We start from the raw sequence: 25,759 nt of genomic DNA on the forward strand, positions 1-25,759 counted from the left end.
TGGTATACATTTCAACTCTTTTATATAGAGAACACCTATTTATCAAATATAGTCAAAAATTGAATAGGATACAAGTTTTTTGGGATACTCATATTTTAACCGCTATTAAGAACATACCAAACAATCTACCATTTACACAAATAAATCTCGAGACTGTGAGCACATAACCATTTGTAACGGCTGAAATTGCACATCCAGAATGTGGGGATAGAATCACTGATAATAGGTGGTAAGTCACCTCGTGAATGCGAGTATCGGATCATTGGTAACGGTTGGGAGTTAACCTCTGGTATGTGATTATCGGATCCCTGGTAGTAGTTGGAAGTTGACCTCAGGTATTTGAGTATTGAATTACTGGTAACGGTTGGAAGTTTACCTCAGGTATGTGAGTATCGGATCACTGGAAGTGGTTTGAAGTTGACTTCAAGTAAGTGAGTATCAAATTACTGGTAACGGTTGGCAGTTGACCTCAAGTATGTGAGTATCGAATCACTGGTAGCGATTGGAAGTTGACCATTGGTATGTGAGTTTCGGATCAATGGTAGTTGTTGAAAGTTGACCTCAAGTATGTGAGTTTCGGATCAATGGTAAAAGTTGGGAGTTAACATCTGGGATGTGAGTATCGGATCATTGGCAGCAGATGGAAATTAACCTCTGGTTATGAGTATCGGATCATTTGTAGCGGTTGGAAGTTGACCGCAAGTGTGTGAGTTTCAAATCACTGATAACGGTTGAAAGTTAACCTCTACGTGATTATTGGATCATTTCGGCGGTTGGAAGTTAACTTCAAATTTGTGAGTATCGGATCATTGGTAACGGTTGGATGTTAATATCTGGTATGTGAGTATCGATCAATTGTTGCATTTGGATATTCATTATGACCGTCGTTATGAAATCATGTTTCGTAATGTTTTTCATGAATTCGAATTTCAACATTGCCATATATTTGTTGTATAATGAGTTAATCTCCGATTAGATATACAGTAAAACCTAATAAAAATGATATATGTTTTATCAGAATCCAAAATTATACAATACACGTATGTTATTATAAGAAGACGTTGTATGAGTGCCAATAAGACAACTCTCCATCCAAGTCAAAATGTGTACAAAAGAAACCATTGTAGGTCAAAGTACGGTCTTCAACACGGAGCCTTGCCATCTATTATTAATATCTAATATATGTGTATATATATTTCAAAAGAATACGTACAACGTACTTACAGTTTGGAAAACAACACATTAGGCGTAAGGGTGTTGGGCAAATGGGTGTCTTACTTTTTGGGTGACGGACTAACGAGGTTAAACCTAATGTCTCGTGAGGCTTCTTATAAAAACATTTGAAATTATAGTATCTGAATGAGTTAAAAACCTACAGTAAATCTATACTATTAAACGAGAAGACCTCATTTTGGGTGTCGCTTCTCTTCCTTCCACAATAAATCAATCATCATGCCTCTGTGTCCTATAGGTAACATGCATAGTCGCATTTGTCATCCATTCTTATGATTATTCAGATTGAGTTATTTTGGGAGAAAAACGACAAAAAAGGAGTCCGGATATGATTCCGTCATCGGACTGACTTTTAGTCGTAGATAAGACTTTCGGTTTTAAAGATGCACAAATACAACCAAATCGTATGATAGATAACAAAAATGAAAAATAAATTAGCCAATCAGAGCGTTCTCCATATCATGGTGTTTAGATCGCAAGAACCACAACTATTATACCTCCTTATAGAGAACAATTATTTTCGCGTTTATCTACATGTAAACTACGATTATACTACTTTAATATATAGACTAAGAGACTCTCTGTATTCTCTCTACTGTTTTTTTTAAATGTTTACTATTTAAGGGGTCATACCAGTTGTATATATATTAAAATAAGTAAAACATTTGACACAAGTACAACCAATTGTATGATGGATAACAAAAATGGAAAAAAAAATAAGCCATTCAGAGCGTTCTCAATATCATGGTGTTTAGATCGCAAGAATCACAACTATTATATCTCCTTAGAGAGGACAATTATTTTTCGCGTTTCATATCATGGTGTTTAGATTGCAAGAACCACAACTACTATACCTCCTTAGAGAAGACAATTATTTTTCGCGTTTATCTACATGTAAACTACGATTATACTACTTTAATATATAGAGACTGTCTGTATTCTGTCAGGGACTTTCTATGTTAGTATGTTAGTATGTTAGTATAGAAAGTCGGCCCTGATTCTGTCTACTGTTTTCTTTGAAATTTTTTCTATTTAAGGGGTCATACCACTTGCATATATATTAAAATAAGTAAAACATGCTCAATTTCATCTAAAACTACCTCGACCAATAACTTTAACCTGAAGCGGGAGAGGCACGGACGGACGAACGAACGAACGAACGGATGTACAGACTAGAAAACATAATGCCCATAAATGGGGCATAACAATTTATTGTTGAAAGGGAAAACAGTGATTTGGCAAAAATGAAAGTAAAGTAGAGATTAGAAGTAGGCAGAACCTTTTTCGGGGCGTCGGGATCGGGTGTTTTTAAGCTCGGGATTTGGGGATGATCCTTACGGGATCCGGGAATATATTTTTCGATTTCGGGATTTCGGGATATGCATTTCTTTAAATTCTGCATCTCGGGATTTCATGGTTTTAAGCCCGGGATTTCGAGATCAGGACCCGTCCGACCACCCCTCAAATTAGCCTTAGTCATTTATACATGATTCATATCCTACCATTGGCATGTTAATAAGGCTCTCAAAAGAAAAAGAAAACACTGATGGATTATCCTAGAAGCATATTTTATTAGACTAATAATGGTCTATATATAAGCAGTTACATTTATTTCATATTTGAAACGGTGCAAATTGTTAATTTGATTTGACTTTTACCAAAAGCAGCATTGTAGCAAAGGAGAAGAATAATTGTGGTCTGAGGCCAGACACACGAAAATAATTGAATTTAACAGAAAGGAAACAAATATCGGACTTTGGAAAAAGGGAGAGGGCTTTTGATACCTTTTATGAAATTCTCCATACATAATATCTTTTACAAAAAATCATCCTACAACAGTCTTCAAGCTGCATATGCCCGCGATGTCGCGGGTGTGTTCTAGTGTATATAATAATAGCATATTGACCTCGTTATAAATCCTTATGTCATGTCAAAAAGGTGAAAGAATTATCAAGTTATTCTTTATCCAGTTTTTAAAATAAAGAAATATTTTCAAAATAATAGGTTTTTTCCCCTTAATTACCCTTTTTCTTATTTCTGTGTTGTTCTGTGTCTTAGGTTGGTGCTTGGTTGTTTTTGACCTCCTGATTTTACCCAATTTGTAATTATAACTTTATAAAATGCAGGAGTGTATTTGATATAATCTTGAATTTTCTTCCCTTCAACTTAAACATCATCCAATTCATACTTACCAAACTGAGATATTTTAACGGTATTATGTTGCTAGTTTTGTTCAAGCGTTCTTGTTGATATAATGTAAGTTTCTGCGACTGTTATGCAAGTGAGAGGTTAAGTTAGCTAATAAACAAGGTTTAAATTCACCATTCTAATTAAGGAAATGCTTGTATCAAGTCAGAAAGATGACAATTGATTTCCAATTGTTTGTTATCGGCCACGGCTGTTTATTGGGACTGTTTTTCCTCACAGTTGTTTTAACATCTTAACTGTCGTCACCTTTAGAATTATTTTTTTTAGAAAGTTGTGCCAGTTCATATCGAAAATTACTATTTTTATTTCGGCATATATTTGCAGTCTTTGTGTCGTGTTTGGAAATTTAAACATTGTACCAGCGCTATCGTCTCTGATGTTCTCTAAAACTGTTTTTTTTTTTTTTTTTTTTTTTTTCTTTGTTTGTATATATTTCGGAATTTTGGGTCCTCAATGCTCTTCAACTTTGTATTTGTTTGGCTTTTTAACTATTTTGATCTGAGCGTCACTGATGAGTCTTATGTAGACGAAACGCGCGTCTGGCGTATAAAGTTATAATCCTGGTACTTTTGATAACTATCAAGATTGTTATAGTTTTATAATTAGAATTGATTGGCATGATTCATACTGGTGAAGGATATCTGTTATCCGAAATATCTAGCATTTGTTCATTTTAATGATATTTTTGGTGATGATGTACCCTTTTAGACTGGTTATATATTATACTGTGTAGTGTACTTTATCATAATTATATGATCCATTGACCCGTTTGATTTATCGTTGATACTTATTCAGTCATTTAATATATATAACCAGCTTGAAATTGAAAACAATATATATAGATTACCTTAGCCTTATTTGGCACAACTTTTTAGAATTTTGGATCCTCAATGCTCTTCAACTTCGTACTTGTTTGGCTTTATAAATATTTTGATATGAGCGTCACTGATGAGTCTGATGTAGACGAAACGCGCGTCTGGCGTACTACATTATAATCCTGGTACCTTTGATAACTATATATATTAGCTTTTGATTTTTCAATTTGATAAGAGATTTTTAAGTTGAAATTTTCCTTGGAGTTTGGTATTTTTGTTATTTCTCTTTTTGTTTAAATCTTCATCAATGAATATTTGTTATATTTTGGTTCATCGTTGTGCATGAGTAAAATAAACAATAACAAACATCACGTTGTAAACAAATCAGCCTATAATTATGATAGTTAATGATCACATTTATGAACAATAAAACACAAATACTTTGTTGTTTGTACGATAAAAGTCCCTTTTCACTTCCATGATTTACAACCTTGACGAGAAAATATATAATTCTTTGCCATAACATCTGAAAGACTTGTTAATTGAATATGATATCGATTTACTCATTGTATTAGTTTTATAGTTATAGTTGAGACGACGTTTTGACAGGATCAGTTTATTACATATCAAAACTATAAAATATTTTAGGATAGAGGAACGATTCTTCACAAGCGATGGAGCTGTTGGGGGCCGTTTTGTTAAGGCAGTTTTTATTGAGTATACAGACGAAACATTTCAAAGACGAAAACTGCGCAATAAAGACGAGAAGCATTTGGGGATACTTGGACCTCCAGTTCGAGTTGAAGTAGGGGAAATGCTAGAAATTATACTTTTGAACAAAGCTAGCAGGCCTTATTCCTTTAATCCATTTGGTCTTTCATTCACCAAAGATAACGAAGGAGCATTTTATAAAAACAATAGATACAGTAAGTTTCATTATAATAAACGATAATAATTATAACTCATCATTACGACAAGTATCTAGTATACACATTGTTCTTCTGTTATATAAGCATGTGAGAACGTAAAAGGTAATTCATAAGACACGAAGTTGTGACACTGTTTCCATGTTGAAATTCCAGTTTACCTGTTGACACTAATTTATTATAATTGCTTGTCGGTTTGACATTAGTGTTGATATGGACAATAACAAATACATTAAATGATTTTTTTTAAATGGAAAACAAAAAAAGACGTATGATACAAGACTTTGAAATAACCTCTTCTTCAGATAAGGATGTTCACTATACATGCTTTTTGTTGTTGATTTTTGTTTTTGGTCGATTATTCGGAATACTCTGGCTTTTTGCATTTGATGCCATTTAAAAACTATTCGCTAACCCCAAGATTTCTTTTTCAATTTTATTGGATACATTTTTATAAGCTATTTGTTTCAAATCTATACAAAAACTTGTTTGGTTTTCATAGTTTTTGAAAGAACTAAAATATAGTGTTTATTGTATGCAAAATCTAGAGAGAATCATTTCGCCCTGTTTATTATCATATAATAATTAATAAGGAGCTGGTTATTAAACTGGATATAAAATTGAGACGGGGTTAAACATGTTTTTAGATCTCAAGCCTCCCCTATACCTCTAGCCAAGGCAGAACAAACAATCGCGAAACAATACACACAGTAAAACTCAGTTCAAAAGAAGTCCCAGTACGATGTCGGAATGAGTAACAATAGAAACTAGACAAAATGACAATGATACATAAATTAACAAAGGACTACTAGCATGTCAGCTCCAAACCTAATTCAACTGATTGAAAAATTACGTCTTCAACATATGAATATCAAGTGCAATCGCTCCCGTTAGGGGTTAAATATTATACCATCATAAAATACATCAGAAGAACACAACCTGTATCATGCCAACAACTGGTTTTTAGAATAAACGCATTTATTTCCGATGCAGAGACCTTATAAGTGAAACAATATTAAAACCAACATATGCAATCTTTAATGACCTGACAGCAGTACCGTAACTATATTCTTTCTTAATTAGTCTTTTTAAAGGTTTTGTTAGCTTTTGAGGTGAATGCCGACATTTTTGTGCTTTGTAATGAATATAACCAAACAAAATTGGATGTGAAATACCTGAACGTATAAGTTCTCTGCATGTTGAATTATATGTATGAATGATGTCCCAGTCTCGATTATAACATTTAGTAAATGTTTTGACTAGTTTGTGATATAGAAAACCCTGGTGTAATAATTTTTAGAAATACAAGGCTAGAATAGTCTGACGAATCCTTAAGAAATGAGAGTATTTTAAATATGCACATTAGACTAACTTCATTGCGAAAAAGATCTGTATTAATTAGGAGTCTGTTGAATATATATGAAAGGCTAACTGTTCAACAAACTATACTATTAGGAATCATTGATTGACTAGCTGTCTGGCGAATTTAAACTGTAGAAATTGGGAGCCTTCTGAATATTTATGATTGATTAGCTACTGCACGAAATATGTGCTTAGATATTCATTCTAGACAAGCTATCTGATGAATTATACCTTTAAGAATTTAGAGTCTACTACATAAACATATAACTACCTCACGAAATAAATCATTTGAGATGTGCAGTCCTCTGAATAAACCTGATTGACTTACTGCCTGACAAATGATACACATAGGATTCCTCTTTATTGGTAGGATGCATTATGATAGACTAGCCACTTGTCAAATTAGACCCATAAGAATTGAGAGTATTTTTAATGTTCGTTGTAGACTGACTGCATAATGAATTATACCCTTACGAGTACAGAATCGTCTAAATAACCGCCTGACGAAATATACCTGTAGTAATTTGGAGTGAATTTAATATGTATTCTTGACTACCTGCCCATAAATAACAAAAACTATTCCCTTGATAACTGAGAGTACTCTTAATAGCTACGCTAGACGTAATGCCTGACAAAAAAAAAACAACCTTAGGAATTTGCAGTCTACTCAATATTTACACTATACTAATAACTGACAACCTTAGGAATTGGCAGTCTACTCAATATTTACACTATACTAATAACTGACAACCTTAGGAATTGGCAGTCTACTCAATATTTACACTATACTAATAACTGACAACCTTAGGAATTGGCAGTCTACTCAATATTTACACTATACTAATAACTGACAACCTTAGGAATTGGCAGTCTACTCAATATTTACACTATACTAATAACTGACTAACAACTTACTGGTTTACACATACAAAAAAAAAGACTATTGATAGTCTACTGAAAAAATTATTTTTAGTATCTGTTAAATCGAACTCTTATAGTTGTAAGTGATAATGTCATTGCTGAATTAAATCCTGATATCTGTTATATTTGTATCCGATACTCGTGAAAATAAATCTTTATATATGTTAGATTATAATCTGATATTTTAGAACAAGGGCCGTTTTTGGTCTGTAATTGGTATTTCTATAATGTTACGCAAAAACACTTTAGTAACGTCTCGAATAAATCCTTTTGAGCTTATTTTATTTTCTTTTTTTTTGTTAAACAATAGAAGCATACAAATCCACGGACATTTGATTACATGTACTGAAAAAGTTATTATCAACAAAACATACCTGACCAATAATCAATGGGTAACTTTTAAAATATAGCCAGATATCTTGTTAATCTTTAAACTATCATCTGATATATGTTAAATGTTGAATCACCTTAATCAGCAACACTTTTAGATTAGTATGAGTAAGTCAATGTTAGTAGGTTCTGCAGTATCAGCATTGTTACTTTCTGGATTTACTAGCCATCATGATTTTTCTTTATTTTGCAAATTTAAAATATATTGGTATGATTAGATTATTTTAATCAGAACAACAAATGGTAATTCAATAATATCTTTTATGTCCTTTTTGAAACATACCCGCACCTCATTCCCATTAAATTATTATGTTGAGTTTTGGCCATTTCAATTGCAGTATTTGCTTTGTTTCATAAAATGGCATACATCTACAGGTAAGTCTTTATTTACCTTAACTACATACATACGAAAGATATCTCTAAATTAAACGTTTAGCAAAATAGCATTCTGATAACACGTACCTATGAAGTTTAAAGTAAAATGAGATACAGCGGACATGTATATCTTTATTGACCGGATTAAAATACATTTGACACGTATTGATCATTAATCTTTCAGGCAGTGAAGTCACGGGTGCTGCTGCAATGCCTGGACAACACCGTCGATATATCTTCACTGTACCATGGGATTATGGACCAACAAAAGAAGATCCACAATGTGTAACAGAAACCTACCAATCATTTGTTGATTATTCTAGGGACCAGTACTCCGGTTTGATTGGTCCACTACTTATTTGTAAACCAGGCTCTTTAAACGCTAACGGAAGGCAGGTAAGAAGCTTAGTAAAGTCGATTGTCATATCATATAACATATAACATACTTGGTTTATCTCCTGGTTCACCCAAGGGTATGTGAATACAGCTGTAGTTATGATGTAGCGTTTTACCTATTGATCCATGGTTGACGTCGGTGTAGGGAATATACTTTGCCTTCAGAATATAGATGAAGTAAGCATTAAACAGTATGGCTGTGTTTCGGCTTTTTGAATTACTATAGTTGATTATAATAAAACACTTAGGGACGGTGCAATATTTATCAAGCAGGGGGGACCGGTGCAAATCGCAAAACCTGTTTGGAAAAAGTCCAATGCTGATGTGATAGGAAAAAAAGTTATGTCCCATGACCTCTATTCATTAAAAAAGTATGTGTCCCATGAATATCATGAATATATTGAGTGAATAAAAACACAATATGTACCTTAAATAACGTAAAACAACAATATTTATTGTGATATAAATTTTTTGACAATCATTTTAACATTCTCGACTAGTCTTGACCTTCAAATTTAGTTTTGACTGGTGTAAATCAGCCCATCTAACTCAATTAAATATTGATCTTACAAAGTTCAAGCTTATTAGGTATTTTGATTTATTGCTGTGAAATGAAAGAATTTAATTTTACAATAGGTAAAAATAAAAATATAAATTTTTATAAGTTTGAAGAAAATCCAAGTTGATTTGAAAAAGTTATTAAAATAATTAAAGTGTACTATCTCTATTTTGTTCAAAATGCAAATTCTAGCTTTTTTCACCTAGATTAATTTAATTCTTGAATTTGACAGCAATACAACAAAAAACTAAATGACATGGGATTCAGTAAGCTTAATATATATCTAAGATAGCTGCTTAGTTTGATGATAATCCAAGTTGATTTGAAAAAATTATTAAAAAAAATAAAATGTACTATCTCTATTTTGTTCGAACTGCAAATTCTACCTTTTTTTACCTAGATTAATTTAATTGTTAAATTTGACAGCAATACAACAAAAAACAAAATGACCTGGGATTCAGTAAGCTTAATATATATCTAAGATAGCTGCATTATAAGTTTGATGAAAATCCAAGTTGTTTTGAAAAAGTTATTAAAAAAATTAAAGAATACTATCTCTATTTTGTCTGAATTGCAAATCCTGGCTTTTTTTACCAAGATTACTGTAATTCTTAAATTTTACAGCAATACATGTACAACAAAAAACTAAATGACATGGGATTCAGTAAGCCTAATATATATCTAAGATAGCTGCATAGTTTGATGAGAATCCAAGTTGATTTGAAAAAGTTATTAAAATAATTAAAGTGTACTATCTCTATTTTGTTCGAAATGAAAATTCTAGATTTTTTTACCTAGATTAATTTAATTCTTGAATTTGCCAGCAATACAACAAAAAACAAAATGACCTGGGATTCAGTAAGCTTAATATATATCTAAGATAGCTGCATAGTTTGATGAAAATCCAAGTTGATTTGAAAAAGTTATAAAAAAAATTAAAGATGCCTATCTGAATTTATATAATAATTTTTATTTTTACCTATTGTAAAATTAAATTCTTTCATTTCACAGCAATAAATCAAGCTACCTAATAAGCTTGAATTTTGTAAGATCAATATTTAATTTAGTTAGATGGGCTGATTTACACCAGTCAAAACTAAAATTGTTTATCATTTTATGTTTCTGTTTGAATGTTTCTTGTGTGTATTTTTGGGCTAATTAAAATAAAATGTTTACTACTTAAGCATTTGAAAAAGTGTATGTCCCATGCATTAAGATAATGAAAAATCATCAGGTCCCACTACTTTGCACGTTGAAAAAAGTACATGTCCCTTTACCATTTGCACCGGTCCCCCCTGCTTGATAAATAATGCACCGTCCCTTACTGACTAACTATTTTAACCCATACCCAGTCAGTGAGTATAACATATTTTCTGTTGGTGCTTGAAATCTTATGCACTACCCTGGATATGTAATGTGGGCCTATATTTCCTGTCCGTGTAATATATCTACCGTGTCACCCTTTTCAGGGGATGTGGGCTCATTTTCTGAGTCGGTGTCATATATCTAATGTAACATATTTGACATTGAATGAGGGGTCATATTTTTTGCTCGTGTTTTATATCTTATGATCCGCCGAGATAAATAACGTATCAATAACTCTTAAATAACGTGCAATAAGAAGACAATAGATACCAAAGTTTTATAGCAACTAGGCAAAAACCAAACAACATGTACACACATCTGTAAACGTCCTCAATATAATTGACAATAGCAAGACAGTATACGTTTCTACCAATGTCTCAACATAATGAGCAATAATACAATAGCATCTACCAACGTTTTATACATAATGCAGCAATAACAAGACACCATCTACCAATGTCTCAACATACTCCAGTAATAACAAGACACCATCTACTAATATCTTAACATAATGCAGCAATAACCAGACACCATCTACCAATATCTTAATATAATCCAGCAATAACAAGACACCATCTATCAATATCTTAATATAATCCAGCAATAACAAGACACCATCTACCAATATCTTCATATAATCCAGCAATAACAAGACACCATCTACCAATGTCTTAATATAATCCAGTAATAACAAGACACCATCTACCAATATCTTAATATAATCCAGCAATAACAAGACACCATCTACCAATGTCTTGATATAATCAAGTCATAACAAGACACCATCTACCAATATCTTAATATAATCCAGCAATAACAAGACACCATCTACCAATATCTTAATATAATCCAGCAATAACAAGACACCATCTACCAATGTCTTGATATAATCCAGTAATAACAAGACGCTATCTACCAATATCTTAATATAATCCAGTAGTAACAAGACACCATTTACCAATATCTTAACATAATGCAGCAATAACCAGACACCATCTACCAATGTCGTAATATAATCCAGTAATAACAAGACGCTATCTACCAATATCTTAACATAATGCAGCAATAACAAGACACCATCTACGAATGTCTAATCACAACGCAGAAAAAACAAGACACAATCTACCAATGTCTTAACATAACGCAGCAATACCAAGAAACAATCTACCAATGTCTTGAAATAATACAGCATTTACAAGACAACATCTACCAATGAATAACATATCGCAGCAATAATAAAGACACCATCTACCAATGTCTTAAGATAATGCAGCAATAATAAGACACCATCTACCAATATCTTAATATAATCCAGTAATAACAAGACACCATCTACCAATGTCTTAACATATTGAGCAATAATACGACGGCATCAAACAACGTTTCATACATAATGAGCAATAACAAGAAATAATCTACCAACGTACCATAATTTATATATAACAATCAGACATCATATGGAAGCATCTTGTATAAAACTGGTAATATAAACGAGACAACATTTTGAAGCGTCTAAAGCATAATGCAGTAATAACAATACAAAATCTACCAACGTACCATATATATTAATTAAACATCATATGGAAGCATCTTGTATAAAACTGGTAATATAAACAAGACAACATATAGAAGCGTCTAAAGCATAATGCAGTAATAATAATACAAAATCTACCAACGTACCATATTTAACCTATAATAATAAGGCATTATATAGAAGCATCTTGTACATAGAGTGGCACTTAAACAAACAACATATATAGAAGCGTCTAAAGCATAATGCAGTTATAACAATACAACATCTACCAACGTACCATATTTAACCTGTAATAATAAGACATTATATAGGAGCATCTTGTACATAAAGTGGCACTTAAACAGACAACATATATAGAAGCATCTTGTACATAGAGTGGCACTTAAACAAACAACATATATAGAAGCATCTTGTACATAAAGTGGCACTTAAACAGACAACATATATAGAAGCATCTTGTACATAGAGTGGCACTTAAACAAACAACATATATAGAAGCATCTTGTACATAGAGTGGCACTTAAACAAACAACATATATAGAAGCATCTTGTACATAGAGTGGCACTTAAACAAACAACATATATAGAAGCATCTTGTACATGGAATGGCACTTAAACAAACAACATATATAGAAGCATCTTGTACATAGAGTGGCACTTAAACAAACAACATATATAGAAGCATCTTGTACATAGAGTGGCACTTAAACAAACAACATATATAGAAGCATCTTGTACATAGAGTGGCACTTAAACAGACAACATATATAGAAGCATCTTGTAGATAGAGTGTCACTTAAACAGACAACATTTATAGAAGCATCTTGTACATAGAGTGGCATTTAAACAAACAACATATATAGAAGCATCTTGTACATAGAGTGGCACTTAAACAGACAACATATATAGAAGCATCTTGTACATAGAGTGGCACTTAAACAAACAACATATATAGAAGCATTTTGTACATAGAGTGGCACTTAAACAGACAACATATATAGAAGCGTCTAATGCACTATTATGCAGTGATAACAACACAAATTATACAAACGCCTTTAACATAATGAGCATTAACATTACAGCATCTATCATCAATTTATACATAATACATCTATGTTTATACATTGATAAAGATATTGTTTTATAGCAGTTAAATTCGACATCCTGCCAATATTTATAGTTCAGTATTGTTTATTAAGGTTATGTGTTTGTCAGACTATTAGCAACATTTTTTCACTGAACGTTTCATCGGATGTATACTGATTCTTTTGAGTCTCGGAAACATGGGTTAGGGTTAGGTTTTTTTTGTTAGTTCATTATATGTCAATCTGATTAGTCAGGCCATTTGTAACTGATTTGTACAGTTCACTAAGGCTGTGTTGTTTAACCATTTTACCCTGGTTATGAAATGGCTGGGCACTAATCTATATGTTGACCATTTCGACATTTTGAATGTGTCTTTTGATAGTCAGGGACCATTCAGTAGGCGTCCTTGGAAACTAAGTTGATAATTGTTGTGTGTTTGGTTGTTAACTATTACTAAAATAAATGCCCATGTCTAATGACAAAAAAATGTTTATGTACTACACCAAGAAAGACAAAGGCAAATGTCTAATGACAAAAAAGTGTTTTAAAATAGTGTCTATATAATTCCTCAACAATTAGAAAGAACGGGATCTAGAGGTATTGATCTATGACAATATTGTCTATATAATATGAATAGCAAGCATCACCTCTAGTGGTACTGTTGTATCATTGTAGTGGCTGTATAATTCATCAACACATATACAGCATCTCCTCTAGTGGTACTGTTGTATCATTGTAGTGGCTGTATAATTCATCAACACATATACAGCATCTCCTCTAGTGGTACTGTTGTATCGTTGTAATGTCTATAAAATTCATCAACACATACAAAGCCCCACCTCTAGTGGTACTGTTGTATCATTGTAGTGTCTGTATAATTCATCAACACATATAAACCCCACCTCTAGTGGTTCTGTTGTATCGTTGTAGTGTCTGTATAATTCATCAACACATATAAACCCCACCTCTAGTCGTTCTGTTGTATCATTGTAGTGTCTGTATAATTCATCAACACATATAAAAAGCCCCACCTCTAGTGGTTCTGTTGTATCATTGTAGTGTCTGTATAATTCATCAACACATGTAAAAAGCCCCACCTCTAGTGGTACTGTTGTATCATTGTAGTGTCTGTATAATTCATCAACACATATAAACCCCACCTCTAGTGCTTCAGTTGTATCGTTGTAGTGTCTGTATAATTCATCAACACATATAAAGCCCCACCTCTAGTGGTACTGTTGTATCGTTGTAGTGTCTATATAATTCATCAACACATATAAAGTCCCACCTCTAGTGGTTCTGTTGTATCGTTCTAGTATCTATATAATTCATCAACACATATAAAAAGCCCCACCTCTAGTGGTACTGTTGTATCATTGTAGTGTCTGTATAATTATTCAACACATTAAAAGCCCACCACTAGTGGTTCTGTTGTATCGTTGTAGTGTCTGTATAATTCATCCACAAATATAAAGCCCCACCTCTGGTGGTACTGTTGTATCGTTGTAGTGTCTGTATTATTCATCAACACATATAAAGCCCTACCTCTAGTCGTTATGTTGTATCATTGCAGTGTCTGTATAATTCATCAACACATATAAAAAGCCCCACCTCTAGTGGTTCTGTTGTATCGTTGTAGTGTCTGTATAATTCATCAACACATATAAAGCCCCACCTCTAGACGTTCTGTTGTATCGTTGTATTGTCTGTATAATTCGTCAACACATATAAAGCCCCACCTCTAGTCGTTCTGTTGTAGTGTCTGTATAATTCATCAACACATATAAAGCCCTACCTCTAGTCGTTATGTTGTATCGTTGTAGTGTCTGTATAATTCAACTACACATATAAAGCCCCACCTCTAGTGGTTCTGTTGTATCATTGTAGTGTCTGTATAATTCATCAACACATATAAAAAGCCCCACCTCTAGTGGTTCTGTTGTATCATTGTAGTATCTGTATAATTCATCAACACATGTAAAAAGCCCCACCTCTAGTGGTACTGTTGTATCATTGTAGTGTCTGTATAATTCATCAACACATATAAACCCCACCTCTAGTGGTTCAGTTGTATCGTTGTAGTGTCTCTATAATTCATCAACACATTTAAAGCCCCACCTCTAGTGGTACTGTTGTATCGTTGTAGTGTCTATATAATTCATCAACACATATAAAGTCCCACCTCTAGTGGTTCTGTTGTATCGTTCTAGTGTCTATATAATTCATCAACACATATAAAAAGCCCCACCTCTAGTGGTACTGTTGTATCATTGTAGTGTCTGTATAATTCTTCAACACATTAAAAGCCCACCTCTAGTGGTTCTGTTGTATCGTTGTAGTGTCTGTATAATTCATCCACAAATATAAAGCCCCACCTCTGGTGGTACTGTTGTATCGTTGTAGTGTCTGTATTATTCATCAACACATATAAAGCCCTACCTCTAGTCGTTCTGTTGTATCATTGTAGTGTCTGTATAATTCATCAACACATATAAAAAGCCCCACCTCTAGTGGTTCTGTTGTATCGTTGTAGTGTCTGTATAATTCATCAACACATATAAAACCCCACCTCTAGTCGTTCTGTTGTATCGTTGTAGTGTGTGTATAATTCGTCAACACATATAAAGCCCCACCTCTAGTCGTTCTGTTGTAGTGTCTGTATAATTCATCAACACATATAAAGCCCTACCTCTAGTCGTTCTGTTGTATCGTTGTAGTGTCTGTATAATTCAACTACACATATAAAGCCCCACCTCTAGTCGTTCTGTTGTATCGTTGTAGTGTTTGTATAATTCATCAACACATATAAAAAGCCCCACCTCTAGTGGTTCTGTTGTATCGTTGTATTGTCTGTATGATTCGTCAACACATATAAAGCCCCACCTCTAGTCGTTCTGTTGTAGTGTCTGTATAATTCATCAACATATATAAAGCCCTACCTCTAGTCGTTCTGTTGTATCGCTGAAGTGTCTGTATAATTCATCAACACATATAAAGCCCCACCTCTAGTCGTTCTGTTGTATCGTTGTAGTGTCTGTATAATTCATCAACACATATAAAAAGCCCCACCTCTAGTGGTTCTGTTGTATCGTTGTAATGTCTGTATAATTCATCAACACATATAAAGCCTCACCTCTAGTCGTTCTGTTGTATCGTTGTAGTGTCTGTATAATTCATCAACACATATAAAAAGCCCCACCTCTAGTGGTTCTGTTGTATCGTTGTAGTGTCTATATAATTCTTCAACAAAATATAAAGCCCCATCTCTAGTCGTTCTGATGTATCGTTGTAGTGTCTATATAATTCATCAACACATATAAAAAGCCCCACCTCTAGTGGTTCTGTTGTATCGTTCTAGTGTCTGTATAATTCATCAACACATATAAAACCCCACCTCTGATGGTACTGTTGTATCATTATAGTGTCTATCTAATTCATCAACACATATTAAACCCCACCTCTAGTGGTACTGTTGTATCATTGTAGTGTCTGTATAATTCATCAACACATGTAAAAAGCCCCACCTCTAATGGTACTGTTGTATCATTGTAGTGTCTGTATAATTCATCAACAGATATAAACCCCACCTCTAGTGGTTCAGTTGTATCGTTGTAGTGTCTGTATAATTCATCAACACATATAAAGCCCCACCTCTAGTGGTACTGTTGTATCGTTGTAGTGTCTATATAATTCATCAACACATATAAAGTCCCACCTCTAGTGGTTCTGTTGTATCGTTCTAGTGTCTATATAATTCATCAACACATATAAAAAGCCCCACCTCTAGTGGTACTGTTGTATCATTGTAGTGTCTATATAATTCTTCAACACATTAAAAGCCCACCTCTAGTGGTTCTGTTGTATCGTTGTAGTGTCTGTATAATTCATCCACAAATATAAAGCCCCACCTCTGGTGGTACTGTTGTATCGTTGTAGTGTCTGTTTTATTCATCAACACATATAAAGCCCTACCTCTAGTCGTTCTGTTGTATCATTGTAGTGTCTGTATAATTCATCAACACATATAAAAAGCCCCACCTCTAGTGGTTCTGTTGTATCGTTGTAGTGTCTGTATAATTCATCAACACATATAAAACCCCACCTCTAGTCGTTCTGTTGTATCGTTGTAGAGTCTGTATAATTCGTCAACACATATAAAGCCCCACCTCTAGTCGTTCTGTTGTAGTGTCTGTATAATTCATCAACACATATAAAGCCCTACCTCTAGTCGTTCTGTTGTATCGTTGTAGTGTCTGTATAATTCAACTACACATATAAAGCCCCACCTCTAGTCGTTCTGTTGTATCGTTGTAGTATCTGTATAATTCATCAACACATATAAAAAGCCCCACCTCTAGTGGTTCTGTTGTATCGTTGTATTGTCTGTATGATTCGTCAACACATATAAAGCCCCACCTCTAGTCGTTCTGTTGTAGTGTCTGTATAATTCATCAACATATATAAAGCCCTACCTGTAGTCGTTCTGTTGTATCGCTGAAGTGTCTGTATAATTCATCAACACATATAAAGCCCCACCTCTAGTCGTTCTGTTGTATCGTTGTAGTGTCTGTATAATTCATCAACACATATAAAAAGACCCACCTCTAGTGGTTCTGTTGTATCGTTGTAATGTCTGTATAATTCATCAACACATATAAAGCCTCACCTCTAGTCGTTCTGTTGTATCGTTGTAGTGTCTGTATAATTCATCAACACATATAAAAAGCCCCACCTCTAGTGGTTCTGTTGTATCGTTGTAGTGTCTATATAATTCTTCAACAAAATATAAAGCCCCATCTCTAGTCGTTCTGATGTATCGTTGTAGTGTCTATATAATTCATCAACACATATAAAAAGCCCCACCTCTAGTGGTTCTGTTGTATCGTTCTAGTGTCTGTATAATTCATCAACACATATAAAACCCCACCTCCGATGGTACTGTTGTATCATTATAGTGTCTATCTAATTCATCAACACATATTAAACCCCACCTCTAGTGTTTCTGTTGTATCGTTGTAGTGTCTATCTCATTGATTTAGTCCTGGTAGGGACTATGATGAGTTTATTTATCATCAACAAATATAAAGCCCCACCTATAGTGGTTCTGTTGTGTCGTTGTAGTGTCTATATCTTTCATCAACAAATATAAAACCCCACCTCTAGTGGTACTGTTGTATCGTTATAGTGTCAAGTTAATTTATCAACAAATATAAAGCCACTCCTCTAGTGATTCTGTTGTATCGTTGTAGTGTCTATGTTCCAGACCGTATGAGTATTTGGACCGTACGCGTACGGTCTGGACCGTATGCGTATATTTTCAAAATACGCATACGGTTGGACCGTACGCGTACGGTCTGACTAATATTAAGAAGTTGGTCACGTTTATCAGATAAAAATGTATATAACAGATCAACATAGCTTACATCTCAAATTAATGTAAAAAGTTCAATAGTAATTGAAATAAAACAAAATAATGTTATAACTATTTTAAAAAATCACGTTTATTTAATCTGTTAATCTCCTGTATTTAGCATGTCAGTAATTCATATATTGAAGCCAAGTATGCTAATTAAAATTGAAGTTATCGGAAGTAAACTTAGAGTGGGAGGACAATCGTTTTAGAATATTAAGGAACTTTACAAAAAAAATGCAAAGCAACGTGCATGAACAAATTATGTTACTGTAAAAAAAATATGACGTTCTTTGTGGAAGTCAGTGTCACCTTGAGTACCAAAATAGGAATCACGGATATAAAAATAAACACATATTTAATTTCAATTGTTCGCTTAATCATTTCATCCATATACATGTAATAAAATCAATTTGTATAACTAAAAATAATGATTTTGATAAATATTTGTTTAAATTTAACCAATATGATCCCAAAACATCAGCTGGACCGTACGCGTATACTCATACGGTCCGACCGTACGCGTATGGTCGGACCGTACGAGTATACGTATACGGTCCGGACCGTACGCGTACGGTCCAAATACTCATATGGTCTGTAACATCTATATCATTCATTAGCAAATATAAAGCCCCATCTCTAGTGTTAATGTTCTATCGTTATAGTGTCTATATCTTTCATCAACAAATATAAAACCCCACCTCTAGTCGTTCTGTTGTATCGTTGTAGTGTCTGTATAATTCATCAACACATATAAAAAGCCCCACCTCTAGTGGTTCTGTTGTATCGTTGTAGTGTCTATATAATTCTTCAACAAAATATAAAGCCCCACCTCTAGTCGTTCTGATGTATCGTTGTAGTGTCTATATAATTCATCAACACATATAAAAAGCCCCACCTCTAGTGGTTCTGTTGTATCGTTCTAGTGTCTGTATAATTCATCAACACATATAAAACCCCTCCTCTGATGGTACTGTTGTATCGTTATAGTGTCTATCTAATTCATCAACACATATTAAACCCCACCTCTAGTGTTTCTGTTGTATCGTTGTAGTGTCTATCTCATTGATTTAGTCCTGGTAGGGACTATGATGAGTTTATTTATCATCAACAAATATAAAGCCCCACCTATAGTGGTTCTGTTGTGTCGTTGTAGTGTCTATATAATTCATCAACAAATAGATAGACCAACCTCTAGCGGTACTGTTGTATCGTTTTAGTGTCTATATCATTCATCAACAAATATAACGCTCCACCTCTAGTGGTACTGTTGTATCGTTATAGTGTCTAGTTAATTCATCAACAAATATAAAGCCCCACCTCTAGTGTTAATGTTCTATCGTTATAGTGTCTATATCATTCATCAACAAATATAAATCCCCACCTCTAGTGGTACTGTTGTATCGTTGTTGTGTCTATATAAGTCATCAACAAATAGAAAGCCCCACCTCAAGTGTTTTTGTTGTATCATTGTAGTGTCTATATCATTCATCAACTTATATAAAGCCCCACTTCTAGTGGTACTGTTGTATCGTTGTTGTTTCTATATAAGTCATCAACAAATAGAAAGCCCCACCTCAAGTGTTTTTGTTGTATCGTGGTAGTGTCTAGTTAATCCATCAATAAATATAAAGCTCCGCCTCTAGTGGTAATGTTGTATCGTTATAGTGTCTGTATCATTCATCAACAAATATAAAGCCCCACCTCAAGTGTTTCTGTTGTATCGTTTAAGTGTCTATATCTTTCATCAACAAATATAAAACCCCACTTCTAGTGGTACTGTTGTATCGTTATAGTGTCAAGTTAATTTATCAACAAATATAAAGCCCCTCCTCTAGTGATTCTGTTGTATCGTTGTAGTGTCTATATCATTCATTAGCAAATATAAAGCCCCATCTCTAGTGATTCTGTTGTATCGTTGTAGTGTCTATATCATTCATCAACAAATATAAAGCCCCACCTCAAGTGTTTCTGTTGTATCATTGTTGTGTCTATATCATTCATCAAAAAATATAAAGCCTATCATTCATCAACAAATATAAAGCCCCACTTCTAGTGGTACTCTTAAATCGTTGTAGTGTCTATATCATTCATTAACAAATATAAAGCCCCACCCCTACTGGTACTGTTGTATCGTTATAGTGTCTAGTTAATTCATCAAAAAATATAAAACCCACCTCTAGTGGTACTGTTGTATCGTTATAGTGTCTAGTTAATTCATCAACAAATATAAAGCCCCACTTCTAGTAGTACTGTTGTATCGTTATAGTGTCTAGTTAATTCATCAACAAATATAAAGCCCCACATCTAGTGGTACTGTTGTATCGTTATAGTGTCTAGTTATTCATCAAAAAATATAAAGCCCCATCTCTAGTGGTACTGTTGTATCGTTGTAGTGTCTATATCATTCTTCAACAAATATAAAGCCAACCTCTAGTGGTACTGTTGTATCGTTGTAGTGTCTAGTTAATTCATCAACAAATATAAAGCCCCACCTCTAGTGGTACTGTTGTATCGTTATAGTGTCTAGCTAATCCATCAACAAATATAAAGCCCCACCTCTAGTGGTACTGTTGTATCGTTATAGTGTCTAGTTAATTCATCAAGAAATATAAAGCCCCACCCCTACTGGTACTGTTGTATCGTTATAGTGTCTAGTTAATTCATCGACAAATATAAAGCCCCACATCTAGTGGTACTGTTGTATCGTTATAGTGTCTAGTTAATTCATCAACAAATATAAAGCCCCACCTCTAGTTAATTCATCAACAAATATAAAGCCCCATCTCTAGTGGTACTATAGTATCGTTATAGTGTCTAGTTAATTCATCAACAAATATAAAGCCCCACTTCTAGTGGTGCTGTTGTATCGTTATAGTGTCTAGTTTATTCATCAACAAATATAAAGCCCCACCTCTAGTGGTACTGTTGTATCGTTACAGTGTCTAGTTAATTCATCAACAAATATAAAGCCCCACCTCTAGTGTTTATGTTGTATCGTTATAGTGTCTAGTTAATTCATCAACAAATAGAAAATATCATGTTTAGTTTCAATAGTATCATGGTTATTGACTGTTTGTACAAATCAGTAAGAAATATATAGCCCTATTTATGTATAATGTTAATGGTGTTTGTCACAAAATGTTTATAAAATGAAAAATCAAACCACCTCATTTCATATGAATATAATTAGAAAATTTAATTTTCACATTTAATTTAAAGCGCGGTGTAAACAAAGAATTTTTCCTAACTATGATGAATTGGTTTGAACAAGATAGCTGGTACTTCAATCAAAGTATATCTTTGGCCATGATGAATGGTAAAATGGTCGACCAAGAAAATGCAATGTTTAGAGATGTAAACACTTTAAGAGGTATGCATCATGTTTATAAATATGTTGAGAGATGTAAAAACTTTAAGAGGTATGTATCCTGTTTATAAATATGTTGAGAGATGTTAACACTTTAACAGGTATGTATCCTGTTTATAAATATGTTGAGAGATGGTTACACTTTAAGAGGTATGTATCCTGTTTATAAATATGTTGAGAGATGGTTACACTTGAAGAGGTATGTATCCTGTTTATAAATATATTTAGAGATGTGAACACTTTAAGAGGTATGTATCCTGTTTATAAATATGTTGAGAGATGTTAACACTTTAAGAGATATGTATCCTGTTTATAAATATGTTTATAGATGTTAACACTTTAAGAGGTATGTATCCTGTTTATAAATATGTTTAGAGATGCAAACACTTTAAGAGGTATGTACCCTGTTTATAAATATGTTAAGAGATGTTAACACTTGAAGAGGTATGTGTTTTGAATGTATCGATATTAAAGCCGAGTAAACACAAAGGCGTCTTCAATGTTTCGTTCGTATGCTTTACTAGAATCTAAGATATACAAAGAGACGTCGGCAAGTGACAACGTTTCGGGCCTATTGTTACGTAAAATGGCAGTAAAACGTTAAGCAAATAAAAAAGTATAAAATACTAAACTGAAACTATAACTAATTCACATCATTCTGGGGGCCGCAAAATGCAAGTACTGTTCATGTATTGTTAATAAAAAGGTATTGAAAAAAACACTTTTAACAATTAAAGTTCATATTTCTAATGGCACCAATTTTTTGCACGTATCGATAATAAAGGCGAGTAAACACAAAAGCGTCTTCAATGTTTCGTATGCTTTACTAGAGTCTAAGATATACAAAGAGACGTCGGCAAGTGACGAAGTTGCGGGCCTATCGTTACGTAAAATGGCGGTAAAAAGTTAGGCAAATAAAAGAGTATAAAATACTAAACTGAAACTATAACTAATTCACAACAGTATGCATCCTGTTTATAAATATGTTTAGAGATGTGAACACTTTAAGAGGAATGCATCCTGTTTATAAATATGTTTAGAGATGTGAACACTTTAAGAGGTATGTATCCTGTTTATAAATATGTTTAGAGATGTAAACACTTTAAGAGGTATGTACCCTGTTTATAAATATGTTAAGAGATGTTAACACTTGAAGAGGTATGTGTTTTGAATGTATCGATATTAAAGCCGAGTAAACACAAAAGCGTCTTCAATGTTTCGTTCGTATGCTTTACTAGAGTCTAAGATATACAAAGAGACGTCGGCAAGTGACAAAGTTGCAGGCCTATTGTTACGTAAAATGGCAGTAAAACGTTAAGCAAATAAAAGAGTATAAAATACTAAACTGAAACTATAACTAATTCACATCATTTTTGGGGCCGCAAAATGCAAGTACTGTTCATGTATTGTTAATAAAAAAGTATTGAAAAAAACACTTTTAACAATTAAAGTTCATATTTCTAATGGCACCAATTTTTTGGACGTATCGATAATAAAGGCGAGTAAACACAAAAGCGTCTTCAATGTTTCGTATGCTTTACTAGAGTCTAAGATATACAAAGAGACGTCGGCAAGTGACGACGTTGCGGGCCTATCGTTACGTAAAATGGCGGTAAAAAGTTAGGCAAATAAAAGAGTATAAAATACTAAACTGAAACTATAACTAATTCACAACAGTATGCATCCTGTTTATAAATATGTTTAGAGATGTGAACACTTTAAGAGGAATGCATCCTGTTTATAAATATGTTTAGAGATGTGAACACTTTAAGAGGTATGTATCCTGTTTATAAATATGTTTAGAGATGTAAACACTTTAAGAGGTATGTATCCTGTTTATAAATATGTTTAGAGATGTAAACACTTTAAGAGGTATGTATCTTGTTTATAAATATGTTTAAAGATGTTAACTCTTGGAGAGGTATGCATCCTGTTTATAAATATGTTTAGAGATGTTAACACTTTAAGAGGTATTTATCCTGTTTATCAATATGTTTAGAGATGTTAAAACTTTAAGAGGTATGTTTCCTGTTGATAAATATGTTTAGAGATGTTAACACTTTAAGAGGTATGTATCTTGTTTATAAATATGCTTAGAGATGTTAACACTTTAAGAGGTATGTATCCTGTTTATAAATATGTTAAGGGATGTGAACACTTTAAGAGGTATGTATCCTGTTTATCAATATGTTTAGAGATGTTAACACTTTAAGAGGTATGTTTCCTGTTGATAAATATGTTTAGAGATGTTAACACTTTAAGAGGTATGTATCCTGTTTATAAATATGTTTAGGGATGTTAACACTTTAAGAGGTATGTATCTTGTTTATAAATATGTTGAGAGATGTTAACGCTTAAAGTGGTATGTATCCTGTTTATAAACATATCTATGGTGCGTTGTACCGTTTTGAGTCAAAATATTTTATAGCCTGGAAAATGCATAAAATAAAACAGGACAAAACAAAAAGATTATTATTTCATTGTATATGTATCTTTCGTTTGTGATGACTCAATGACGGTATACCCTTTCACCAAGCATCTGTGAAAGAAATTCTATGACCTGAACAACATTATGGGATAACGGTAATAAGCCAGCGTCCATCAGAGCGTCACATTAAAAACATTTTCTGTAATAAGGATTATTTTTGTTACTGTATACTTATTTGAATACATGTAACTTTCTTAACTTTATCGGACCCAACATTCTAAATGTCGTGTCTGATCGCTATCCATCTATTGTTATCTACAAATATATTTACTTTTAACACGTTTGTATGTTTCGCTATTAATGCATAGTTTTAACATGCATTATGTTTGTTACAGCAATAAATGGCCGAGTTTTCGGCAATATTGGCGGTTTTGACATGTGTGTTCGAGACCGAGTATCCTGGCATGTTCTTGGTTTTGGTGAAAGATTGGATTACCAGAATCCAGTGTTTGAAGGAAACAATGTCCAATATGATGGCCGAATGGTTGACCACGTGACTGTTTACCCAGGAACTAGTCAGACTGCTTATATGACTCCAGATAATCCAGGTAATATGCTTAAATGATCTTAAATGCAATTACAAACTGTTAGACAAAAGTTTCAAAAGGAAATTTTAAATCATTAGTATGAGACAATTAAACAGACCCTTTTTCAAAAGAAAAATTACAAACAAAACATATAACAGTCAGCAAACCACTAGAAGATAGAAGATAAAATATTAAGCAAAACAAACCCTGCGACAACCAGGTGCCCCGGAATTATCAGCATGTCCTGCTCCTACAGTGACAGCTGTCATTTTACTCGTTATCTTATTCTACAGAATATGCATTTAGTTTGCCAATTTCAGTTATATTATTGGATACTGTAGTCTTTATATACTCTGCTGTGTATTAAGTGATACTGCACAAGATACACATTTGTGAAGTCTCATACAAAAAGTTGTTGATTTTTTTCTTTTCGTTCTCTTACTTTAGTTTGCTTAAACCGAATGTCTTAAAACTTATACACAATGTTTACTACCGCAAAACACAGATCAAGTTTGAATTTGGTGTCGTCACCTTTAATCGTTGTCTGGGTCATTTACATATTCCATGTATCTCATATATGTAATCTTAAAAAATATGTAAATGCTATGTGAGATATAATTGACAAATATTACCTAAATAGAAATATATACCGTATATATAGTATACATAGTTTTGATTACGTGATTGGCTTACATTTAATTTTTGGTCCTTTCATGTTTTCTCAACTTTTTTTTTATTTGAGGAATGACTGTAATATTTTTGTCTATGAAGAAATAACATAAAAAAATTTGGTG

At 33.1% G+C, this 25,759-nt stretch overlaps 1 protein-coding gene across 1 annotated transcript in view; it reads left to right on the plus strand.

Moving 5' to 3' along the window:
- Positions 1 to 25,759, plus strand: part of LOC143071076 (hephaestin-like) — a 127,539-nt gene that overhangs the window by 98,661 nt on the left and 3,119 nt on the right. Inside the window, exons 9-12 of the mRNA XM_076245155.1 lie at positions 4,905 to 5,182; positions 8,415 to 8,626; positions 21,803 to 21,953; positions 24,774 to 24,986. Coding sequence (XP_076101270.1) covers positions 4,905 to 5,182; positions 8,415 to 8,626; positions 21,803 to 21,953; positions 24,774 to 24,986 — 854 coding nt within the window. The remainder of the gene's footprint in view (positions 1 to 4,904; positions 5,183 to 8,414; positions 8,627 to 21,802; positions 21,954 to 24,773; positions 24,987 to 25,759) is intronic.

This window comes from Mytilus galloprovincialis, chromosome 4 (assembly GCF_965363235.1).
Source record: "Mytilus galloprovincialis chromosome 4, xbMytGall1.hap1.1, whole genome shotgun sequence".
In the NCBI taxonomy this organism is placed as follows: Eukaryota; Metazoa; Mollusca; class Bivalvia; order Mytilida; family Mytilidae; genus Mytilus; species Mytilus galloprovincialis.